Genomic DNA, 20924 nt, shown 5'->3' on the forward strand with positions numbered 1-20924 from the left:
ATATCTGACTCCTTTCAAACCTGGCACAAAGTGATATGTCATATGGGACATATACATATTTGTTTTGCAAAACAAATTTGACCGGATACCAGCCATATTTGTAGTTAAAAATCAATTATTTAGGGCATAACTCAAACACTACTACTTGGAGACTCCATTCAAGTGTCTATTCCCATATTATCAGGTGTATACAAGCTCTTTTTGAGACCTTGACCTTCAGGGTCAGCTATCAATTACTTGCCTATCACAGACACATTATAGTATTTACATATTAACAATGTCTTTTAAATCATATTACAGGTTTTATTAAAGAAGAGAAATATATAGATAAGCGGTACTTTTGTGATCAAATCACTCTTTAAGGAATGGCGGCCATATTTGTGGTTTAAAATTGATATATTACATTTGCATAATTAATTGTTTTTTGTTATTAGGTAATTTGTTAATGCATGTTTCAGATTTCACAAAATTTGTACATACATTGAGGACAAAATGCATTTGTCATATGAAGCATTTTGATGTTGCTTTTAATTGTAATGTTTTGGTTATATATTTACCGATTTTTGGAATTAAACCAGATCGTTGAATTCGAAATGTCATGGGTTGATTCATCAAATGTTTCCAACATTTGTAACTAATATCATTTACGGGAGCAAACACAGGTGACAGTATTTTTTGAATATTTGTAAATACCTAATAAAGTTACCCATTTGTGTCATGACCATCCTTGAATAGAATATTGGCTTACAAGTGATACAGTGTGATTTAATATAGTTGGTGTAAATGTGACTGAATAGGCCTTTCTGTCTACATGTCATATGCCGATATGGCCTTAGGGACCGATCAGTTTATTCGTCCGGGGGGTGGATTGGTAGGGGGTCACCATGTTTTTGAAATTGGCAGGGGGGGGGGGTCATGCTGTTTTGAAAATTGTGGATATGGGGGGGGGGGTCATTGTGTTTTGGATTGTGATGGAAGAAAAAAATCCTTTTCTACAATGGCATATAGCCTTGTCTGAAATGTGGTACATGTAAATATTTGTTCTTCTCCCTGTTTCTTACATGAATTCTTTAATATTACTTCACGTAAGAGTTCAAACATAACTATACATATATGTACATTACCTATTGCTACCACACTAGTTACAGAACATGTCATGTAAATGCTTGGCTGTTTCACAATCAATGCTTCACTTATATTGCACTTTGGGGCAAAAGTGAACTTGAAGATTTCGTAATGGTAATTTTCATAGATAGTTTATAAAAGAAGTTAATCTAATTTATTCTACTCGTCACTCTGAACTTGTCAGAAGAGATTAATACACTTTCTATTTGGACGCTACATGTTATTGAAACTACAAATCACCACATCTCATCAGATTCCAGTTTCTATTATACACTAGGTATGACAACCTAAAATTCTCTAACATACCAGTGACTATACTATACATGCAATATTAATGCCCCCATACCAATGTAAAGCTTGGAAATTATTGTCTGAAAGTGTCTGAATAGTCTCAAAATTTACTTTTCAGAGTACAAAATCTCCAGGGCTTCTAGGGGACACCCCTAGGACCCCCATAACAGATAAACATATCCCAGTCTCAAGCTCTTCCCCCAATCTGATTAAAATCTGATGTTAGATAGGCTGGTTTTCCTGTATTTACCTTTATTCCATCGTTATTGCGTCTTTTACGTGAGTTTTTTTTTTCCTGGACGAACGCCTTTCCAACAGATGTTGGAAAGGCGTTCGTCCAGGAAAAAAAAAACTCACGTAAAAGACGCAATAACGATGGAATAAAGGTAAATACAGGAAAACCAGCCTATCTAACATCAGATTTTAATCAGTTGGAAAGGCGTTCGTCCAGGAAAAAAAAAACTCACGTAAAAGACGCAATAACGATGGAATAAAGGTAAATACAGGAAAACCAGCCTATCTAACATCAGATTTTAATCAGATTGGCTCTTCCCCCTACCTCTCACTGTCAAGATGCTATTAAACCTCATTTAAAAAAACAGTTCAACCCTAAGTAGTTGCTTTTTACATGTTGTCTGAAAGGGTCTGAATAGTCTCAAAAATCGACTTTTAAGAGTGAAAATCCTCCAGGGCTTCTAGGGGGAGACATCCTCGGACCCCCCCCCCCCCCCACCATGAGAGGTGTACACATTACCATATCAAGCTTTCCCCCTACCTGTCACTGTCAAGATGCTATTAAACTCTTTTGGAACATATTTACCCAGTGTAGTCAATAATTATAATTATGATAGTCTTATACCAGAATCTTATAAAGTATTTGCAAGACACGATAAAAAACATGATATATGATGGGGGAGGGGGGTCATCATGTTTTAGAATTAAGTGATAAGGGGGGGTCAGCCTGGTTTTGGTTTTACAGATAGGGGGGTCAGTGTCTTTTTGTCGGCCTGGTTTAAGAATTCACCCCCAAGGCTGGAGACACTGACCAGTCCCTTAGTGTTCATCTGTGCATCATGGAATAGAACTAGTACTGGTTCCGTTGATGTTGACTTATGTTACACAGCCTGATGAATTCCATCTTTTAACTTTTATCCAATCATTCATTGTCTAAGAATAGAAACATAATTCAAAACAATAACTCTGACGACTTCGTGATAATTGCACGAAAACTGTGATATTTAACACCTGATAAAAGTTTAACTCGGCTAAACTTATGATGCATAAGATGGACGGACGGAGAAGGAAGACAAATTTGAACGAAAAGTCATAGAAACTAACATTTGCATTAATCCCTCCTCTATCAGGAGTTATATGTTTGTACACAAAATAACTATTATAAGTTGGGAAAAACAGGATTAAATTCGATAGAGTTCTAATGAAATTTCGTGGCACGTTTGATGTTTACTCCCATTTATTTTGATGACGACTTCAAATGTTTATTTGGACAAGATCAGTTTACATGTATTAAAGCTTGTTTCCCACACCCTCACTCTGCCCAGATTAGTACAGTACACGTATTCTAGGTTGATACAGTACATGTTTAAAACAAAGTTCTCCATGATGATCAGCCATAAGGTCTTGTGTATGATTTTATTTTCACTCTTGGTTCATACTGGCACATCTCAAGACACTTCAGGGTCTTCCCAGGTTAGTAGATATTTCCTGGATATTTCCAAATCTTCCCAGTTTAGTCTATATTTCAGGATCTTCCCGGGTTAGTTAGCCTGGAATCCATGCGGATTGGATTTTTTACATGCGTCTTTCCAATCACGGTTGCATCTAGCCACATCAGGCGTGATTGGAAAGATGAATGTAAACAATCCAATTCGCATTGATTCCAGGCTATGGGTTTAATAGTAGATATTCAGGACCTTCCCAGGTAAGTGGATATTTCCTGATTTCGGGATCTTCCTAGGTTTGAAAATATTTATTTTATTTTTGCTATTGTATTGATGACATTGTTGGTTTAAATGTACCATGTCTAGATTACAAAAACGTTTTAAAGACATACCCAGTCATAAGAGATACGGTGACGTACAAATATTGCCATAATCTACAAATATGAACACAAAACATTTGATAGACAGTTAAATATAGTCACTTTTTAAGGTAAATTACAAACGGTTACGAAATTTCGATCCTTCTAAGACACCGACATTGATCACAAAGTGACGATTCAAAAGTTCGGCGTCAACGTCTCCGGAATTAGCGACGTAATTTGTCTGTAAATTCAATTTGATTGTCCCCATCTCACATTTAGTAGTTAGGTGGTGATGTCTATTTACACCTTTCCTGATATATTATTATTAAATACAGTAATTCGAGCTAGCTAGCTTATACCTTTGTGTTTAACCCACAAGTTACTATACCGCAACATTATGTTAAATGAAAGTATGATACTCAAGGCTCCTGTAAACTTTTTACATTTGATGGTAGTGGAGCACAATGACGAAATATCATGAATATGCCACATATACTAGATAGCAAAGTAGATTGAAACTTGCGCTAAAATTCGTTAAACTTTAAAGTTAGTAAATATACAAGCAACTCATATCACTATTAATTCTTATACTTTTCATTTTTCGTTGCTCATGTGTTCAATATTTTAATTTGTACCTTTATTTCTGTATTTGTTCTTTTATATGATGCGCCGCCGTTTCTAACAGTTCAAATACGTATGCAATGACAATAACGATATAGATACATGTATCACCTCATCTGACTGCGTCATATTTTCAATCATTGCATGTGGTGCATATGAAGTAATTTCCAATCGTAATCGTGTTTATATTATACATACGTACGTTTCCTTGTACCACGTATCAACATTCATACGTGGCATAGGGAAACAGTACCAGACATACAAAACTCGTAAATATTTATTTTACCATCTAAACTTTCCGCCTGAAAGGTCAACGAACGAGAAATGATAATGCTTACATATCAGGGACTGTTTTTTACTTTAAATGTTAATTGTTCAACGTTTGAAGTCGGTCAGACTATTTAAATTACCACTAGCTACGATACAGACCCCTTAACATCGTTGTGTCAATGTCACCACTAGCTACAGTCTTGGTTTATCTCGAATTGGATAAATAATTAATATGCAAATGACTGATTAAAATTAGAAGTTTCATCAACACGTGTTCATGAAATAGCTTACAGCTAGTCTAGCCTGACCCCCGACATTGTACATTGTGAATGATAACAATAAGAGGGTTCAGTCATCGATAGGACTGAAATACATACATAACTTGGAGAAAAAATAAATAAATAAATAAATAAATAAATAACTGTACACACAAAAGTCTACTATATGAAAACGTCTATACAACAAAGTCTATACCTCTCCAAGTTAACAATTTAATCACCTGTTCTGCTCTACTAAATATTGCTTCAAAGATTTCCTAAAAAGATGTGGAGAATTTTCCGATGACATTAGGTAGATGCTATGGCACGACAACAACAACAACAACATTGCGACTCTTTGAAAATTACAAAGAGCGCGAGTGGTTGGATAAAAATTGTTTATGTGTAATATATGTAGGTTAAGGTTATAAGGAGTAACTCTTTTTTATAAAACCATATAGCCCCTCCCTTATATTTAAGAAAATGTTCTATGTCCTCATATCAATGCAATGTTTTGGTTTTCTAGTCACAACCATGTACTCCATGCTGTGGAACAGAGCCCGCAGGAATTCCAGGGATACCTGGCACTCCTGGTGGTCCTGGACGTGATGGAAGAGACGGGGTCAAAGGTGACAAGGGTGAAGGTGGTCTTAATGGCACTCCAGGAAACAAGGGTGAACCCGGAACCGCATCTGTTGCACCTCACAACATAAAGCAGTGTGCTTGGGAGAACATCAATGATGACCGTGATGCTGGTATTGTGAAGGTAAATAAAAAGTATGATTCAACTAATGAACTTGAACTAGTTCAGTCTCAAACATTCGGATATATATATATATATATATATATATATATATATATATATATATATATATATATATATATATATATATATATATATATATATATATATATATATATATATATATAATATCATGAACCCACCGATGAAGAGGAGCTCAGTCTCTTCGAAATATTTGGGTTAGAAGTGTATGGTTCATGATATTATTTATATATAGAAACTCAGTGCTGAGTTATATATATATATATATATATATATATATATATATATATATATATATATATATATATATACATATATATATATATAATATACACCATGCATTTCACTCGTGATATAAGTACCCTTCCTCTTTTCCTCTTTCCATATAAGGAATGTCCGTTTAATAAGATGTTCAGCGACACAGCATTGCGAGTGGTTTGGAACGGTAATCTGCGTGTGTTGTCATCGACTGGAGCTTGCAACCGTTGGTCCTTCACTTTCAATGGTAATGAATGCAGCGATCCATTGCCAATAGATACAGCAATCTACAATCACCAATCGGTCAATTCTTTGAGAGCAAGTCAAGGTAAGCTAGCAAACGCTAAATGGGAAAGTTATAACTTTTTTAATTGAAACATCTTTGTTCCAAAGAAGTCCTATAAATGGGACCTTTCGGGAGTAACCGTTCTATCAGAGGGAAAACAGGAAAGCTATCGTCTTCTAGCTAATCCTATACGGGAGAGAAGAAGACAAATAAAACGTCCTTGGGTCCAAAGAAATTATCGTCTGCTCAGGTCCAGCTTAGGGCGCCATAGTGTTACTCCGTTTACATCTCGAGATATAATTTTATAAACGTGGTACCACTCGCACCGTAAACAGGCGAGCTTAGCTGGAATCGTTCGCTTTGTTAAAACATTGTGACTGAATTACTCCCCGTAAGTATAACGTCACTGATATAAAATAGGTAATTCATAATCGTTAAAGAGCAAAGGGAGCCCGACATCTGTGTTTTCAAAATAAACTAACTAAGTAACAAACAAACAAACAAACAAACAAACAAACAAAAGTGTGTTGAGTAAATGAAAATATAATTACATGACAAGCTGAAGCTACAATGAGGTTTTTACCTGATATATGGGACTGTAAAAATATGGTGCCATTATACAAGCCATACAAACCCTATGTGTGTTTGTTTGTTTGTTTGTTTGTTTGTTTGTTTTCTGTCTATGTATCTGTGTGTGCCTGTGTGTTACTACTATGTATAATTATAGCGTCTATCAGATCCAATTTTCATAGTTATCGATTTCCAGTACAAGAATTGAAAACCCTTTAATGTTTCTATTTACAGTTGAAGGTTTGTGCTATGGTATCCCAGCTGGTGCTGTAAAACTTGAATTCCGTGTGGGTGATTGTCAAAGTAGTCATTCATCTGGTGATGCATACACAGGCTGGAATTCGGCATCCAGAATAATCGTTGAAGAGATCCAAGTCACCACGCAGTGATGATATCGAAATGGATGAATCAACCAACGATCTGCATGTGGTCATCCTAAATTTCAGTTGACCACCTATGCCTGACGTCATTTCGCCGACATTCCAGGATTGAACCATATGCATAGTGCATAGATAGACATTTTAGTGTCACTTTCAGTATTGTTTTGTTTTGACGAACATTGTACATGCACTTAGTATTTGTTCAGTAGTGATTAATTAAAATTACGCCCCCAACGACGAACCTGTCAGTCAAACCATGATTGTATAGGTGAAATACTAGGGGTGAAATACAATTATATCGGCTTTTTATCGAGGTATAGAATTTACAGTAGGCAATTACCCCGTTCCAAACTTATCAATACAAGTTGTATTATATGGAAAAGATGGATATCGTATGATCTCTTCAGGTCTTACGATATACATATGTATATGATCGTACGCAGACCCTAGTCTGAACCATTTCTTTCTGAGCTTCTTTTCCGCCAAAATTTAATACTGAACAAAATTCCTAGTTGTGCGAGTTTGTACTTTTTTGGAAATTCCATCATCATGCTCAGTCAAAGTTTGAATGTTTACATGTAATCAACAGATCACGTACTTTGAGGAGTCGGGGTGTCAAAAGTGAGGAAGAATTTTATTACCGGGGGGGGGGGGGTATTACTGATTTCAAATCTTGATATTCAGCAAGTATATATGTCGAGACAAGGAGTTTGCTGTAAGTCAAAATGTGGCGGGACTTACAAGGATCAAGTCCCATTTAAAACTCGCAGCTTCCAATGTGATTTGCTATTGTTTTATGATTACAAAATACATACTTTTAACTTGCAAGTGTGTAGGAACTTTCAAAATTGTGTTATTTGACCTAAAAGTGTAAAACAGTGAGTATAGCGATAAGGGGGTGACCCTGTTGTTTTTGTTTCTCATCGATCACCCGAGCGAATGAGCAATATAAAAAATAAGAGTCACCCTAATGAAAAAGGTGGCATTGATCTGTCTCTGATTGATATTGAAACTTCTACGGTGATTTAAATTTTGATCTGCCTCGTAGTTACATTGTTTTCCAAGCAATGAAATTGGGAATTTCATTTATAAATTCTGTACAAGGAACGTGAATACCTGTGCAATAAGTGCATGTTATTTTTGTTTCGTGTCATGTACACTTTTTGCATATGGGCCGGTGGCCTAATTATTTCCATATTTCCATACATTGTAGCATATATATAACTTCCTACATGTAACTTCTTGTCGCACTTTGCAAATAAATATGTTATTGGTACCAAGCACTCATACTGTTTAATTATGAATGCCCTTACACTACAGTTTCCTTGGTTTAATACTTTTGAGGTTGACTTGCTGAGGGGGGGGGGGGGGGGGTGCGCACTTGATCATTTATTTGTTGAGTGAATCATATCAGACTACAGCACTCTTCGGCCAACAAAACTCCAACACACGCACACACGCTCTCACTCTGTCTCTGTCTGTCTGTCTGTCTGTATGTCTGTCTCTCTCTCTCTCTCTCTCACACACACACACACACACACACTACATATCACATTCGGTCATTAGTGCGCCACCAACGGCTAGTAACTATACAGGCAGCACACAGTCAAGTTGGGGTCTGTGCCATGGGCCAATCTTGTTTTGGCTGTTGTCTATTGTGTTTATAGAAAGGATATATTCAAACATATCATTTACGTCTATTAAGGTGATATGTTTGCCTATGTCATTTTGAACAGTGTGAACACTGTAATGTTTTTTTTTATTTCACTGATATAGAGAAGAAGGGAATTATGAGGACTGCAAACAAGTTAGCACCAAAACTATAAACTGAATTGCAACAAATTTGTTTGCATCAATTTGTAACTTCTCTCGCCGTCCCTCATCTGAGAAGATGTGTACAACAGGAGGATATTTACTGTTTATCCTGAAAGCACTTTATATTTTACTGACATGTATACAAGGGAAATAAAAACCGTGTTCTATGGTAAACAATATAAGAATTTTATTAACGATAACAAACACAAGCAAGCGTACAGCAAGTAATATAACTTACATATAAGAACGACAAAAATATCGACAAAATATTGGTATTTCAGTCGTAGAAGCGTTTGAGGCGACTACATTGTAAATAATACACAATGTTAAATGTAGGATTATCACGCTGGATAGTCGCTACTAGCAAGGGCTAGCAGTGTAAAGTCATTGGCATCCCAATCTACAACAAAAAGGGACTATGCCTCGTGAGAAATACTTTCTTCTAATTTAGCTATTTCATTACAACATTGTAAGCGTAAATTGTTGCGTTGGAAAGTTGTGCTAAAAATGCACAATATCGAACTAAGAAAGAGCCCCCTTGAAATATAATGTAGTCACTGTACTATCTTCATACAGAAGTCTTTTTGATTATGTACAGTTTATAGAAAATGTCAAATAATGCACCACATCAAGTGGAAAACCCCCAACCCCCCACAGCCCCTCAATATAACATACCACTTACACCCCAAATATACTTATGCTTGTATATACAGTACCGTTCTCCTAAGTACTGTGAGTGAAACTACGGCAAATAGTTCTCATATGATTTCGTTCCAGTTTCCTACAGTGATACACATTTTGTTCAAAAAAACGACAAAGTATGATTTATCAGTAGGAATACATATTTTTGATTTTTTTTTGGTATATGTCTTTCGAAGTACAGTTCACAAGAAATGTTCCTATAGATTAAAATGCTCCTGACATCACGTGACATGACTCACCAAAAGACACAACCCTTTAGTACTGGAAACTTGTACATTGTCTCATTGGATGATATTATGTCCGTCTGTCCGACGTCACTAGTTTTGGAATGACTGGTCATCAGTATTTCAAAAGACATGACATGAAACAATACAAAGAACTTGAGCGACTTAGAACCATCTCAAAAAAATAAATACGTGTTTAAAACATATTAACCACTATGTACCATGGTCTCGGTTATAGAGCACACTGAAACGACTGCTTTTACCGTTCTTGTCAATAAATGACACAAAACAAAGTTGAACGTAACTATACAAAAAAAAGTCGATGGTTACACTCCCCCGCATTTTCTCTGCATCACTGGTCATATGCTAGCTTAAATATGTCATTAAAATGTATTCAAAACGCAGAGAAAATAATACGAGGAAGAATTGAAGGCAGTGGAGTTTTCCCTTGTACAATAACCATCAACATCAAAACTCTTGGCAAAAATATGTTTGCACCATCTGACTGATTTCAGGAATCGTTTGAACTCACTTAAAAAAAATTATTTCCGTATAAAACAGGAAACGGTCAATATTTTTGAGGAAAAAAAGCAGATATTTCATACAATGTATCTCCAAGCAGTGTACTGAGTTCAAGCATGCCATTGTATGAAGAATAAAAATGGAAATGAAAACGTAAATGCTAGTGGTCAAGCAACGTTCCTTTTACAGTGCTGCTTCATAAGCTTACTGTAGAACACATTGGACCCATGCCAAACATCTCTCACTCACGCAAATCATACTCACGTGCATTACAAACTTCACCTGTCCTTCATTACAAACTTCACCTGTCCTGGCAACTTCTTTAACATACGTTACACAACGAGCAGCTTACAGTAATATATATCTATATATATATATAATTTGACGCACGCATAAATACACTTTTTCCACACGATGGAATACATCCGAATACCGATTGTCTGGTTGTCTTTTTTGATGCTGTCTGCAAAGTTAAAGTGTACATTTTCGTGCCCCCAACCCCCAATAAAAATACCTACATTGTCATTGTGTCTATCATTCAAATTGCACATTTTACCATAATCTTTAAAGGGCAACCAGACAATAACAGCTTTCAGATGGATTCATACACACAAAGGGAGGATTCAAATGAGGAATTGTTTTTTACAAAAACACTTAAACGGTTGTAATCATGAGTTGCAGCATTTCATCAAATCGTGGATCATCGAGTTTATCTTCCTCGTTTTCCACCAAAATGGTTGGGACATCTTCTTGTTGGGCTTTCTTCTCTTCTTCTTTTCTCTGACCTCTCTTGCTAAGACGAGGAACGAAGAGCATGAGGAACGTGGCTAAAAATAACCATACGCCACTCAGGTAAAATGCGCTGTCGTAAATACCGGTTATGTCTCGCATCCATCCTGAACGGGATAAAATAAAGAAAAATATACATTAGAAATAATCTCTGACGTTTGATTAGTTGCCAAGCGCTTCTACATGTAAATGAAATATATGGTAAAGTCTGTCGGTTTCTCTGTCTGTCTCTCTGTCCTTCCCTCCCTTTGGATTCCATGCCTATAACTGGACACAAAGTGAAGGCCAACATTAGGACAGAACGAGCGCCACTCATAAGCTAGTATAGAGCCTTCTCGCCTCCTCTCTCCTTCCCTATGACCCGCCCGTGTTTGAGTAAGAATACGTTTTTACTCACCTCCTAGTGGAGAACCAATGATGTGACCAAGACCTTGGAGTTGGAAGGTGAAGGCAGAGGTCGTTCGGAATTTCTCGGGACCAAAATATTTAGCACATATTACAGGTATCATAGTGATGTAGGAACCCATGAAAAGACCAAATATTGTGGATGTTACCATTTGACCTGAAAACCAAGAGAAGTATAGACATTTCAACACGGACAATCTTTACTTTAACAAATGTTACAAAATTACAATTAGTTCTCTTATTGGCAGTGGATATGACCAATCTCGGACAGTGGCTGTTGGTACATTGAAAGAAAACGTGTTTATGTATGCAAGAGACGAATCAATCAATATCTCTTGACGTGTTTCGCAAGGGTTTTTATCCGGTTGTTCAGCCATACTGTTCGTTTATCCGACATTGGTCCAATGTTCAACAACTGCATTCTAAGGATGATGTCTCCATTTATCCCAGGTGGTTTCCAATTAACACTATACAGCTAAATGATTACATGAATATGACTTAAGTGCTAAAGGATAAACAAAATTACATATCTATAATGCAAATGATTGTTAATGTTCCTGACGCCAGACCAGTAGACAACTTCTGATTTTAAGAGTAACTTGTCAGGTTACAAAGTCGCTCTTTTTAAATTTATTTTCATATCCCACTCTATGTTAATTATCCATGAAATTTGCCGCCACGTATAAATTTGTTGTCACTTTTCCGTTGTAAAAAGTTATGACGGCCAAAATATAACATCGTGTTATGTTGTCTCGGAAAATCACCCCTCCCCAATCTGATTAAAATCTGATGTAGTGAATACCGCTCGATTTCTTTATTTACCTTTAATTCCTTCGTTTATTGTCGTTTTTTCCCGATTTTTTCGTTCCTTGAGTAAGGAGGCGCTCAGTCAAGGAGTAAAGAAATCGACAACAAACTACAATAAACAAGGAATTACAGGTAAATAAAGAAATCGAGCGGTATTTGCTATATCAGATTTTAATCAGATTGCCCCCCCCCCCCCAATCCATCATCTTTTTTGAGTGAGAATATTCATAGCTGCTACTGAGAAGTGGCAAAAGTCCCAAATGTACCAACAAATCTTGTCAAAAGTTGATGGCAAATCAGAATTCGTCTACTAGTAACTGGTAAATATGCTGCATTGACCTGCAAAGTAAAATGTTGTAGAATATTTCCTATAAATTACAGAAAAATTACTTGACAGAGAATTGATTAATTACTGCATGGTAAATCTATGCTGAAAGAGTTGGCATGACGTATGAAATTATCTGTTAATAAAAACTTGTGTCGACTTGAGTCAGACAGACTTGAGTCAGTTGTCATGGGGAAACTCCGACTCCTCCGTGATGCGATCCATGACTACTAAAGGAGCCTAATCATGACATTCCTACCTGCATAACTATATAGAAAGACGCTGGCGATAGCGCACACTCCACAAATAAAAGTTGACGCACTGTATACGAATAACGGTTTTACACCGTTCACGTTGCCTAAACCTCCAAACAACACACGTCCAATACTTTGTGTGATACCCATGAACGCTACGAGTGAAGAACCTTCGGAGTCTGGGAGACCATAGTCACGTGCTCTTTTGACCTGAAAATATAGTAAACAAAAGGGCCATCCAAAAATGAGAAAACAAAAGATGGTGATGTGATATGCTGTCCGTCATGTAAACAGTCGTACGTAAGACGTAGGTATAAGTAATACACATTTTAATATAGTTCGTGATATGTTTAGTGATATCTCGAGGAACTGCAATAAAACATTCACTGTAGAAAATACACACGTACAGATTGAATAAACAAACAATTCAAGTGCATAAGGTCATACAACAGCATGGTTATCAGTAAGATAGGTATTAGCATATAGATGGACATTCTGAGAGATTTATAGAAGTTCATGTGCATGGAAAAGTGTATCACTGTAACCAGTTGTACATACATGTGATACGCCAAAATCTGGCAATATGAACGACACCATGTTCATAAAAGGCTGACACATGTATAGCATAGATGTATATGGAACGAACAAGTACGAAGGGTTGCTATGACAACATTTCAATTGATATCACGTGAGTAAAACTGATTTCGAGTGTCCATGTCACAGGAAAAAAATCTGTAAAGTGTAAATTCTAATATGGTAAAATGTTAAATGTGGTCCATCATATCCAAAAACGTCCCACATACACTATCGATTGGTATATATATACTGAAATAAAAACAAAATAACTAGATACGACCATGGAAACATTCAGATAGGAAGCCACCAAGACGTGTGTTGACTAGTACTAGTACTGTAAGTATAATGCTCACAGTTTGAACTGGATGAGTTAGAGATCATGGATGTATTACTGAGATCATTAATACATCCACGGTTAGATTTGAGGTGGGTGAGTTATACATATCAGGAGTGTATTGTAACTGACGTCACTATTACATCCATGGTTTATAGATAAGTGTATTACTAGAAACAACGCGCGGGTATATAAACTAAACCCCACCATGCACACTAACAATAACACTATAAAGACAAGCTGTTATGGAATATCGCGAAATAAATTTGGGATAGAAAAGAAAACAAGATGCTTTTAGTTGTTCCTCTTTACCAAGCCATCTTTTTTTTTTGTTACCTCAAAACTAGTTGGACTGTTCACAAAATCACCAACAGGGGGTAGTCAGGGTAGATACTTGAACTCTAGCTTTGCTTGTAAATGAACTGCGGCACTTGATAAGTGGTAGGTAACTTCAAGTTCATTCATTGGCCAGCGGAGCGGAACCCTCCCGCCTTGTCATGTAGGTCTATATTCTCACTCCCGGGACTGTCATGGCTTATATAGTCCGCTTGCGAAGTTCTGCTTAGACAACGCCCTCTAGCGGTCGTTCCTTGGAACTACGTACACGGTAGATAAATCAGACCACTTCGAGTTGAAATTTTTCTCTTGGTATTTCACGTGTCGGTTTTTAGCTGGACTCTTGAGAAAGAGAGAAAGATCACAAACAATGAAACTAGTCCTTGAAAACAGCTGTAAACCAAACAATTAGTATGGTGATTGTGCATGTAATTATACAGGATTCTAAAATGTTAAAAACTTACCATGTGAGATGTAACAATGGCATGTCCAGAATAGTGAAAGAGGAAACACACTTGAATCACAACGAAACAAGGATCCTTCCAAAGACTGAAGTCCATCACTTTATTCACCATTTTACCACATTTTATAATTCCGTTTTTAACTTTCTTCAGACAGGCCTTGATCTTGTACAACCTGGACTTCTCAACCAGAGCATCTTCTGGAAGTTCAATGTAGTGTAGTTTAGTATTGTCTGGTTTCTGTCCATTTTCACTGTCACTTTCGCTCTCTGAGGATTCATCTCTATCAGGGGGCATCCAGAGGAAACCCGAGCCGCCGTAGGAAAGTTCTGCCATCGCTAGAAGTGTCGATTGGGCGATAGCCTCCTGTTCTTCATCAGGCTCTGATGATGCTATACTGCTTTCACTGTCACGATGTACCCAGATTTCATGACCTCGTGTAAATGGTAAATAATTTGAAATAAAGTTATGACTACTGTGTTTAATACTATTAGATTTTCCTAAATCGTTCTTTTCCAACCTGAACGTGTTCTTTGTATTTTTGAAGTAATTTTCCGAATTGATGCCGTTATACTTGTCACTTTCTTCATTCGGCTGTACCCAGATGTCATCGTTGAAAACACTGTCGTCTTTCACATAGTCATCACTTCCCTTCTTTGACTTCCTTTTCTTCTTTTTCTTTAATACTGGTTTCAATGGTCGCAATAGAGCTGCGGCTACACACAGGTTGAGAGTTAGGCCACTAAGAATCATGAAGGTACCCCTCCAGCCGTATTTTTCTTTGAGCGTTTGCATGATCCACGCCATAGCGAACTGACCGATACCCGTCCCAGCTAGTGCAATACCCATGGCGATTGAGAGTCGTTTACGGAAATATCTGCCGACCATCACGTAGGAGGGAAGATGCGCAAAGCTGTATCCTATGCCTGTTGAGGAATAACAACGTCAAGTGAGTTACGTCATGTTCGTTATTCAGGAGTAAATACCATGGCAACCATAAACAAGTAGCAGAGTGTCGCACCGTTGCTAAGCAACCATGGTGAACCTTGGTTTGCTGATCATGATCCACAAGTCTCGGAATGAGCAACCCTTGCCTCCTCTATCTAGTTTACTTATTTTCGTATGCAACTAGGACCGCCATCCTCTACGTTGGTCAATCTTTCTTTCTCATTGTTTATCAGTAAGGCCACCCACCCCACCCTCGCCACTCAACCTTCGTAGGTTCAATATTTAGTCCTCTATTTATCCCTTCTATCATTCTCTCGATCAAACGACATGAATAGACACGCCTATCCATTATGCTACAGTCTGGCGTGTTGTTACCACGTGATCATAGGATGTAAAACCACCTGTTGATGCAAGGCACAACTTACCTAATAAGACTCCATACGTGAGGTAGAGTTGAGTCAAACTGGTTGTGAATGCACTAGCCATTAGTGCAGCCGAAGCAATAACCCCGCCAACCATAGCAATGCGTCGATGGCCATATCTCTCCGCCAGATAGGCAGCGAACGGATTTGTTGAGACCGTAACCATGAGCACGATCGAACCTACCCATGCTGAAAGAAGAACAGAAAAGAGAAAAGGGCGCAACACATTAGTATAAATTTATCATAAGTACGACCATACAAGGTTATGAAACAAGGCTTCACAAAGTAAAAACAAAACTCTGTGAAGCTCTCATTTCAAGTACCCCGTGTGACGTTTTTCGATTTTACGTCTGTTCATTAAAATGCAACTCACCGCTCCAATCATGAAAGTCGACGTGGTATCATCTGGACTCAGAGAAAGAAAAAAAAAACAGACAAAAGATGGAGACATTTTAATAAGAGAGTTCCATTACTTGGAATGGTGTACATAATGATTTCAAATGAAAGCGTGACTGTAAAGTGTAATAAGTTAAATGTACAAATGAGACAATACATACACACAAAGAGCCAAATGCTTGTACGAAATACGCGTATCAAAAGTTCCGACAGAGCCAGTATGCCGGTAACTTTACGTTGCGCATGGTGCACTTTAGACGTACTTACGACGCGCTCACAATACTTTATATCAACTGAGAATCGGTTCTGATCTGTCATTTCAACGGATATCGATTCATCAATTTCACCATGTGCATACATTTCGATAAAAGACGAAAACCAGACTTGGTGGAACACATCCAAACAATGTCATTCATTTATTGCAAACGTTATTAAAGTTAATTATAATAAACTCGTGTCCATACACAGTCTATATCGAGAGTTAGTTACAGTTTAATATGTTCATTTCACTTCATATCTGGTCAAGGCGAATATGATCACGCCATTAATACAAACACACAAGTTTTACCATGTAAAATAAGTACAATATTAAAATGGTTGATACAGTACTTTTGAAATAAAAAAAATATACAAGTTATACAGAGTGAGTGATTAGCTACTCTCAACCCTCCCCGACAGTACGATGAAAGGGACGTGAGAGGGGTTTTTCTTTACGTTAATTAACAGTGAAGTGTTCTAAAGCATACCTGTTTCCATCTGGGCCACTACTTATACTTACATATCCTTGTCGCAGGAATTTTTACGTAACTTTTGTCTCCACAAAATTAACTGGACTGGCCAGATGTACAATACTGATGCTTGAATACATTGCACTGTGGTTACACTTAGGTGGCACGGGAAATATGATTTCCGGATATAGCCTAAAATAGTGAAATACTTCGTTATAACTTGTCCATAAACCTTAAGTGTAAGAAAGGAAGTCTTCAGATATCACGATTCACCCATCGACTTGACAATGTGATATTAATCTCACAAACGTTGTTCAACGATCAATAGATATATTAAAATTAGTTTGAAGTTTCCTTGCGTGAATTTTACGTTTTTTGGTATTCACGTGTCGTATCTTGTAAACGCGATGAAATCTGATGCATATATATATATATATATATATATATATATATATATATATATATATATATATATATCACTAAAAAGAACTTGAATGACATTGTGTCGTTTTTCTATTGATCAACATCTCATACAGCTCATCCCATTTAATTAGTATCTCGTTGTAAAAGCCATTTCACCAATGAATGTCCATGTACTGTGTTTTTCCTTGATTCGATAGCTAGTTGTTGCTCAATACAAGTGAACAGTGCTCTCAGTCATCAGTGCATAGAAAAAAATCTGCCGTACAATGTCATTTCCAAAAATAAATTACAACGTCAAAATATCACTTCAAGTGTGAAAGCTAATTGGAGCAACAGTCAAACTTACAACCGAAGCTACGAAGTACAGTACAGTCAAAAGTGTTTAAAACAGAGTGACATTTATCATAAAGAAGTAAATGTTTTCGCTGTCAAACTATCGTTTCAAAATGCAATAATAGGAATTCCAATCATTATCACTCGTTGCGTTATATCGCTGAGTTTATGATTTTTAATGTTTTCAACGCTCAATTGTTGAATTAATAACTACATTTTTATCAGTCTTTAATACAGAATTAATACGCATCCAGGTTTTGTCATTTTCTCGGAGGACGTTTCAAGTTAAGGGAACGTTTCCTAGTTACACCGAGTTTAAAATGAAATCGCCGCGAAAATAGTAAAAGCTCGACATGCGAATTACCGTGAAACCCAATGATTGTTGTGCAAAAAAAAAATCAAATTTGGCGTTCAAAATCGCAATTCACGGTATTCATCATCAACAAGTGAGGTTAAATTTGTGCCTCATTGGATTTGAATGTTGCTCCGCTTAACTCAATACAATTGGTTACAAAATCTATACCAGCAATTCTATATCCATCTTGACTGCCCCAACCAGCTCGTAACCATCATGATCACATTTACACCACAGTGAGCATTCCTGTTCAGAGAAGGACAAATGTGAGCGTTCCCGCCAACTATAGAATATTTAAACACCAACACCCCACCCCCCACCCCACCCCCCACCCCAACCCCCTCCCCCAAGTAAAAATTACACACTCTCTATACAACGGTTCATACAAGCAAGTACATTACTAACTCGTAGATGGGAGCGACTACTTTCTAACCGACTGTCCACACTTTTATAAACTTTCGACAAAAGCACAATTTATGACTTCACTACCAATGAAATTAATGTTTGGTAAAAATTATCAGAAGTTTAATTAATTATCCATTTTCGAAACCTGGTTAGACATATGTTAATCAGCTTAATTTATCACGAAGTTTGTACGTGTCATAGTAGTTAGGCCACTCCTACATCGAATCATGCTTGTATCAATAGCAAGCTATCTAATTTGCATACAATGCCTATCGGAAGCGTTGAGTATTGCATATACTTATCATATGCAGTCACAGGAATGCTAGCTACTCTTGTCAAAACACCTTTAGTCACCATGACTTTTTCGGCTTCATTGTAAATACACTAAGAATGAATTTTAATTGCCTATATCATCTCAACACAATGATACTGTCATGATTCAAGTTTTGAACTCAGATTAAACCCTTTGTCTGCCGTATTGAACGATTGGAAATACGGGAAACTAAATACAATTACAAATGCTATTGGCATATAACGGTGCAGGTGACAACGTAATTTAATATGTCGCATTGGGCAAAAATGGCAGTCGGCTTGGAAACGCTTCTCGCAGCCTTCGAATACCTTAATAGTATCAAAATGTTGCGGAGTTAAAATTTCAAGTTGACATATTTGACTTTTCTTGTGCACGGCACGGACAGGCATACCTTTATCACGAACAAAGGTTTCTGACTTGTTTGTCACTGAAAGATCGACGTGCGCATGCGTATAAATACTTAATAAGCTACACAATTGAAACGGGGTAGGTGGGCGTGTTTTCATCGATAGCCTGAACAGCTGAACGGTTTGACAACCAGCTGATTGCGGTGAGTTTTCGCAATCTCCTGAAACTGGGTAGGCTAGGCGCTCAGTGGCATGACTGGTGCTAGCTCGCGTCCGAATTTTGCGCTGTGCAACAAATTTATTCCTGTGACAATGACCAATACACACCATTCCCTCCACCAAACATTAAAATGATCGTATATAATATCTTACCTCCACAAATAAAAATATCCACATAATTCTTTGAAATTTACATTTCAATATAATTATATATATATATATGTATATAGAATGGTTTCCAGGTTTTGACGGACATATGAGTTCTCAGGCTAAAAAGTGTCTTTTTTAAAAAGTGAACTAGAAATATACATTTTTTAATGCAAAGATACATTTTCTTATTAGGTTTAGCGCATAATAATCTTACCAATAAAGTTTGACCGACAATTTTTTTTTGCCATCCTGGAATATATCCTGATTAACAATAATTATTTAAATAAAAAAAATGTATTCTTACCTGTTTCTGCTTGTGATCCTCCAAATGCATCGAGCAATGCAACGTATAGAACGCCGAAGGAGAAAAATCCTCCTGCGACGATCATGAAAACGACGAACATTGCAAGGACGACGAACCATCCCCAACCACCATCTGGGGCTTTAAAATGTCTGTGATCATGATGCCTATTGCACTTAGACATTTTGGCACAATATATACTATATGCAGCGAAAATGGAAAAGAGCCAAATCTATTCCAGTAGTAAATAGATCCGCTTTTTCTCTAGATAAGAATTTAGGACAAAGGCCGTCGCCGTGTCATTCCTCCTAGTGCTTGCGCCAAATGAATCTCTATGCCGACTTTCGCAATCTCTCTCTTTCCTGAACAGGGAAAACTGGTTCTCACTGGTTTTGACTGATCGGCCGGTTTGCTCTGCTTGTTTATATGGATCAGCTGAGAGGAGCTCACTAATGCGCATGCGTGTAGAAAAAACAGTATAAACCGGTTGAAGGTGGGTATATTCGATGATGCAATATACAGCTACACAGCGACTAGCGACAAGGAGAGAGAACAAAGGCGACAATGGTTCGTCATGGCTGTTTTTACATCCAGATTTACTACAAACTACTCTCGGTCAACAGATTATATACATATTCACCAATATTCAAACGCGCAAGCTCTATAATTCCCCCCTCACTATGGCAACAACAAATTAGGTCACTTTTTAACATTAGCAGTGACGACCGAGATATGCCCAGCGCTCATTACCTTGAGATCGGTTTGTGCTACAAACAAGCTTTGTGATGTGCGACAGTATATAGTTGTTGTTTTTTTCCTCACTTTATTTTCACTCCGTTCTTTTTCCAGTACATTACATCGAAAACACTTATATTTGCCATTTTCAGGTTTTATTATTGTTAAACTACATTTTGCTCCCTGATGCAGTCTTTTTTATTTTTTTTTTGAATTGCATGAATAAGCTTAGGACAACAAAACTGTCACCGTGACAAAAACTACTGTCAGAGTTATACATAGTAATCTGACATTTAGCAACACCTGCCATTTTGCTTTCGCCTTCTTATCTTCCGGATAGAAAGCTTTGAAATAAGATATTTGTTTGCGCCGTCACTAATATGAAAATGTATGAGTAATAGTCACATGACGACATC

At 37.1% G+C, this 20924-nt stretch overlaps 2 protein-coding genes across 6 annotated transcripts; one reads left to right on the forward strand and one right to left on the reverse strand.

The window, feature by feature from the left end:
* Positions 1-2981: 2981 nt before the first annotated feature.
* Positions 2982-8158, forward strand: LOC144437663 (collagen triple helix repeat-containing protein 1-like). The gene is made up of 4 exons (XM_078126664.1): positions 2982-3123; positions 5132-5371; positions 5780-5975; positions 6738-8158. The coding sequence occupies exons 1-4, from the start codon at positions 3013-3015 to the stop codon at positions 6890-6892; spliced, it is 702 nt and encodes a 233-aa protein (XP_077982790.1). The 5' UTR covers positions 2982-3012; the 3' UTR covers positions 6893-8158.
* Positions 8159-8870: 712 nt separating this feature from the next.
* On the reverse strand, positions 8871-20084 carry LOC144437632 (monocarboxylate transporter 12-like). 5 transcript variants are annotated; one of them, XM_078126643.1, is made up of 8 exons: positions 19777-19911; positions 18207-18284; positions 16978-17119; positions 15807-15992; positions 14437-15359; positions 12732-12936; positions 11333-11497; positions 8871-11042 (listed from the first exon to the last, which is right to left on the reverse strand). In XM_078126643.1, exons 4-8 carry the CDS (start codon positions 15967-15969, stop codon positions 10801-10803), a joined length of 1698 nt encoding a protein of 565 aa, XP_077982769.1. In that variant the 5' UTR covers positions 15970-15992; positions 16978-17119; positions 18207-18284; positions 19777-19911; the 3' UTR covers positions 8871-10800. The 5 variants fall into 5 exon arrangements, with proteins under 5 accessions (XP_077982769.1, XP_077982753.1, XP_077982761.1 ...); XM_078126627.1 differs by having other exon boundaries at positions 16946-17119; XM_078126635.1 differs by lacking the exon at positions 18207-18284 and having other exon boundaries at positions 16946-17119; positions 19777-19860.
* Between the last annotated feature and the right edge of the window lie 840 nt (positions 20085-20924).

Source organism: Glandiceps talaboti, chromosome 1 (assembly GCF_964340395.1).
Source record: "Glandiceps talaboti chromosome 1, keGlaTala1.1, whole genome shotgun sequence".
In the NCBI taxonomy this organism is placed as follows: Eukaryota; Metazoa; Hemichordata; class Enteropneusta; family Spengelidae; genus Glandiceps; species Glandiceps talaboti.

Coding starts and splice junctions, on each gene's coding strand:
- LOC144437632 (XM_078126619.1), bottom strand. CDS start 19,957: ATGTCTAAGTGCAATAGGCATCATGATCACAGACATTTTAAAGCCCCA. Junction 12,937..14,436: donor CCATTGTTACATCTCACATG/GTAAGTTTTTAA, acceptor CTATATTTTCAG/GTCAAAAGAGCACGTGACTA. Junction 11,043..11,332: donor CATTGGTTCTCCACTAGGAG/GTGAGTAAAAAC, acceptor TATCCCGTTCAG/GATGGATGCGAGACATAACC.
- LOC144437663 (XM_078126664.1), top strand. CDS start 3,013: ATGTTTAAAACAAAGTTCTCCATGATGATCAGCCATAAGGTCTTGTGT. Junction 3,124..5,131: donor ACACTTCAGGGTCTTCCCAG/GTTAGTAGATAT, acceptor TTGGTTTTCTAG/TCACAACCATGTACTCCATG. Junction 5,976..6,737: donor TTCTTTGAGAGCAAGTCAAG/GTAAGCTAGCAA, acceptor TTCTATTTACAG/TTGAAGGTTTGTGCTATGGT.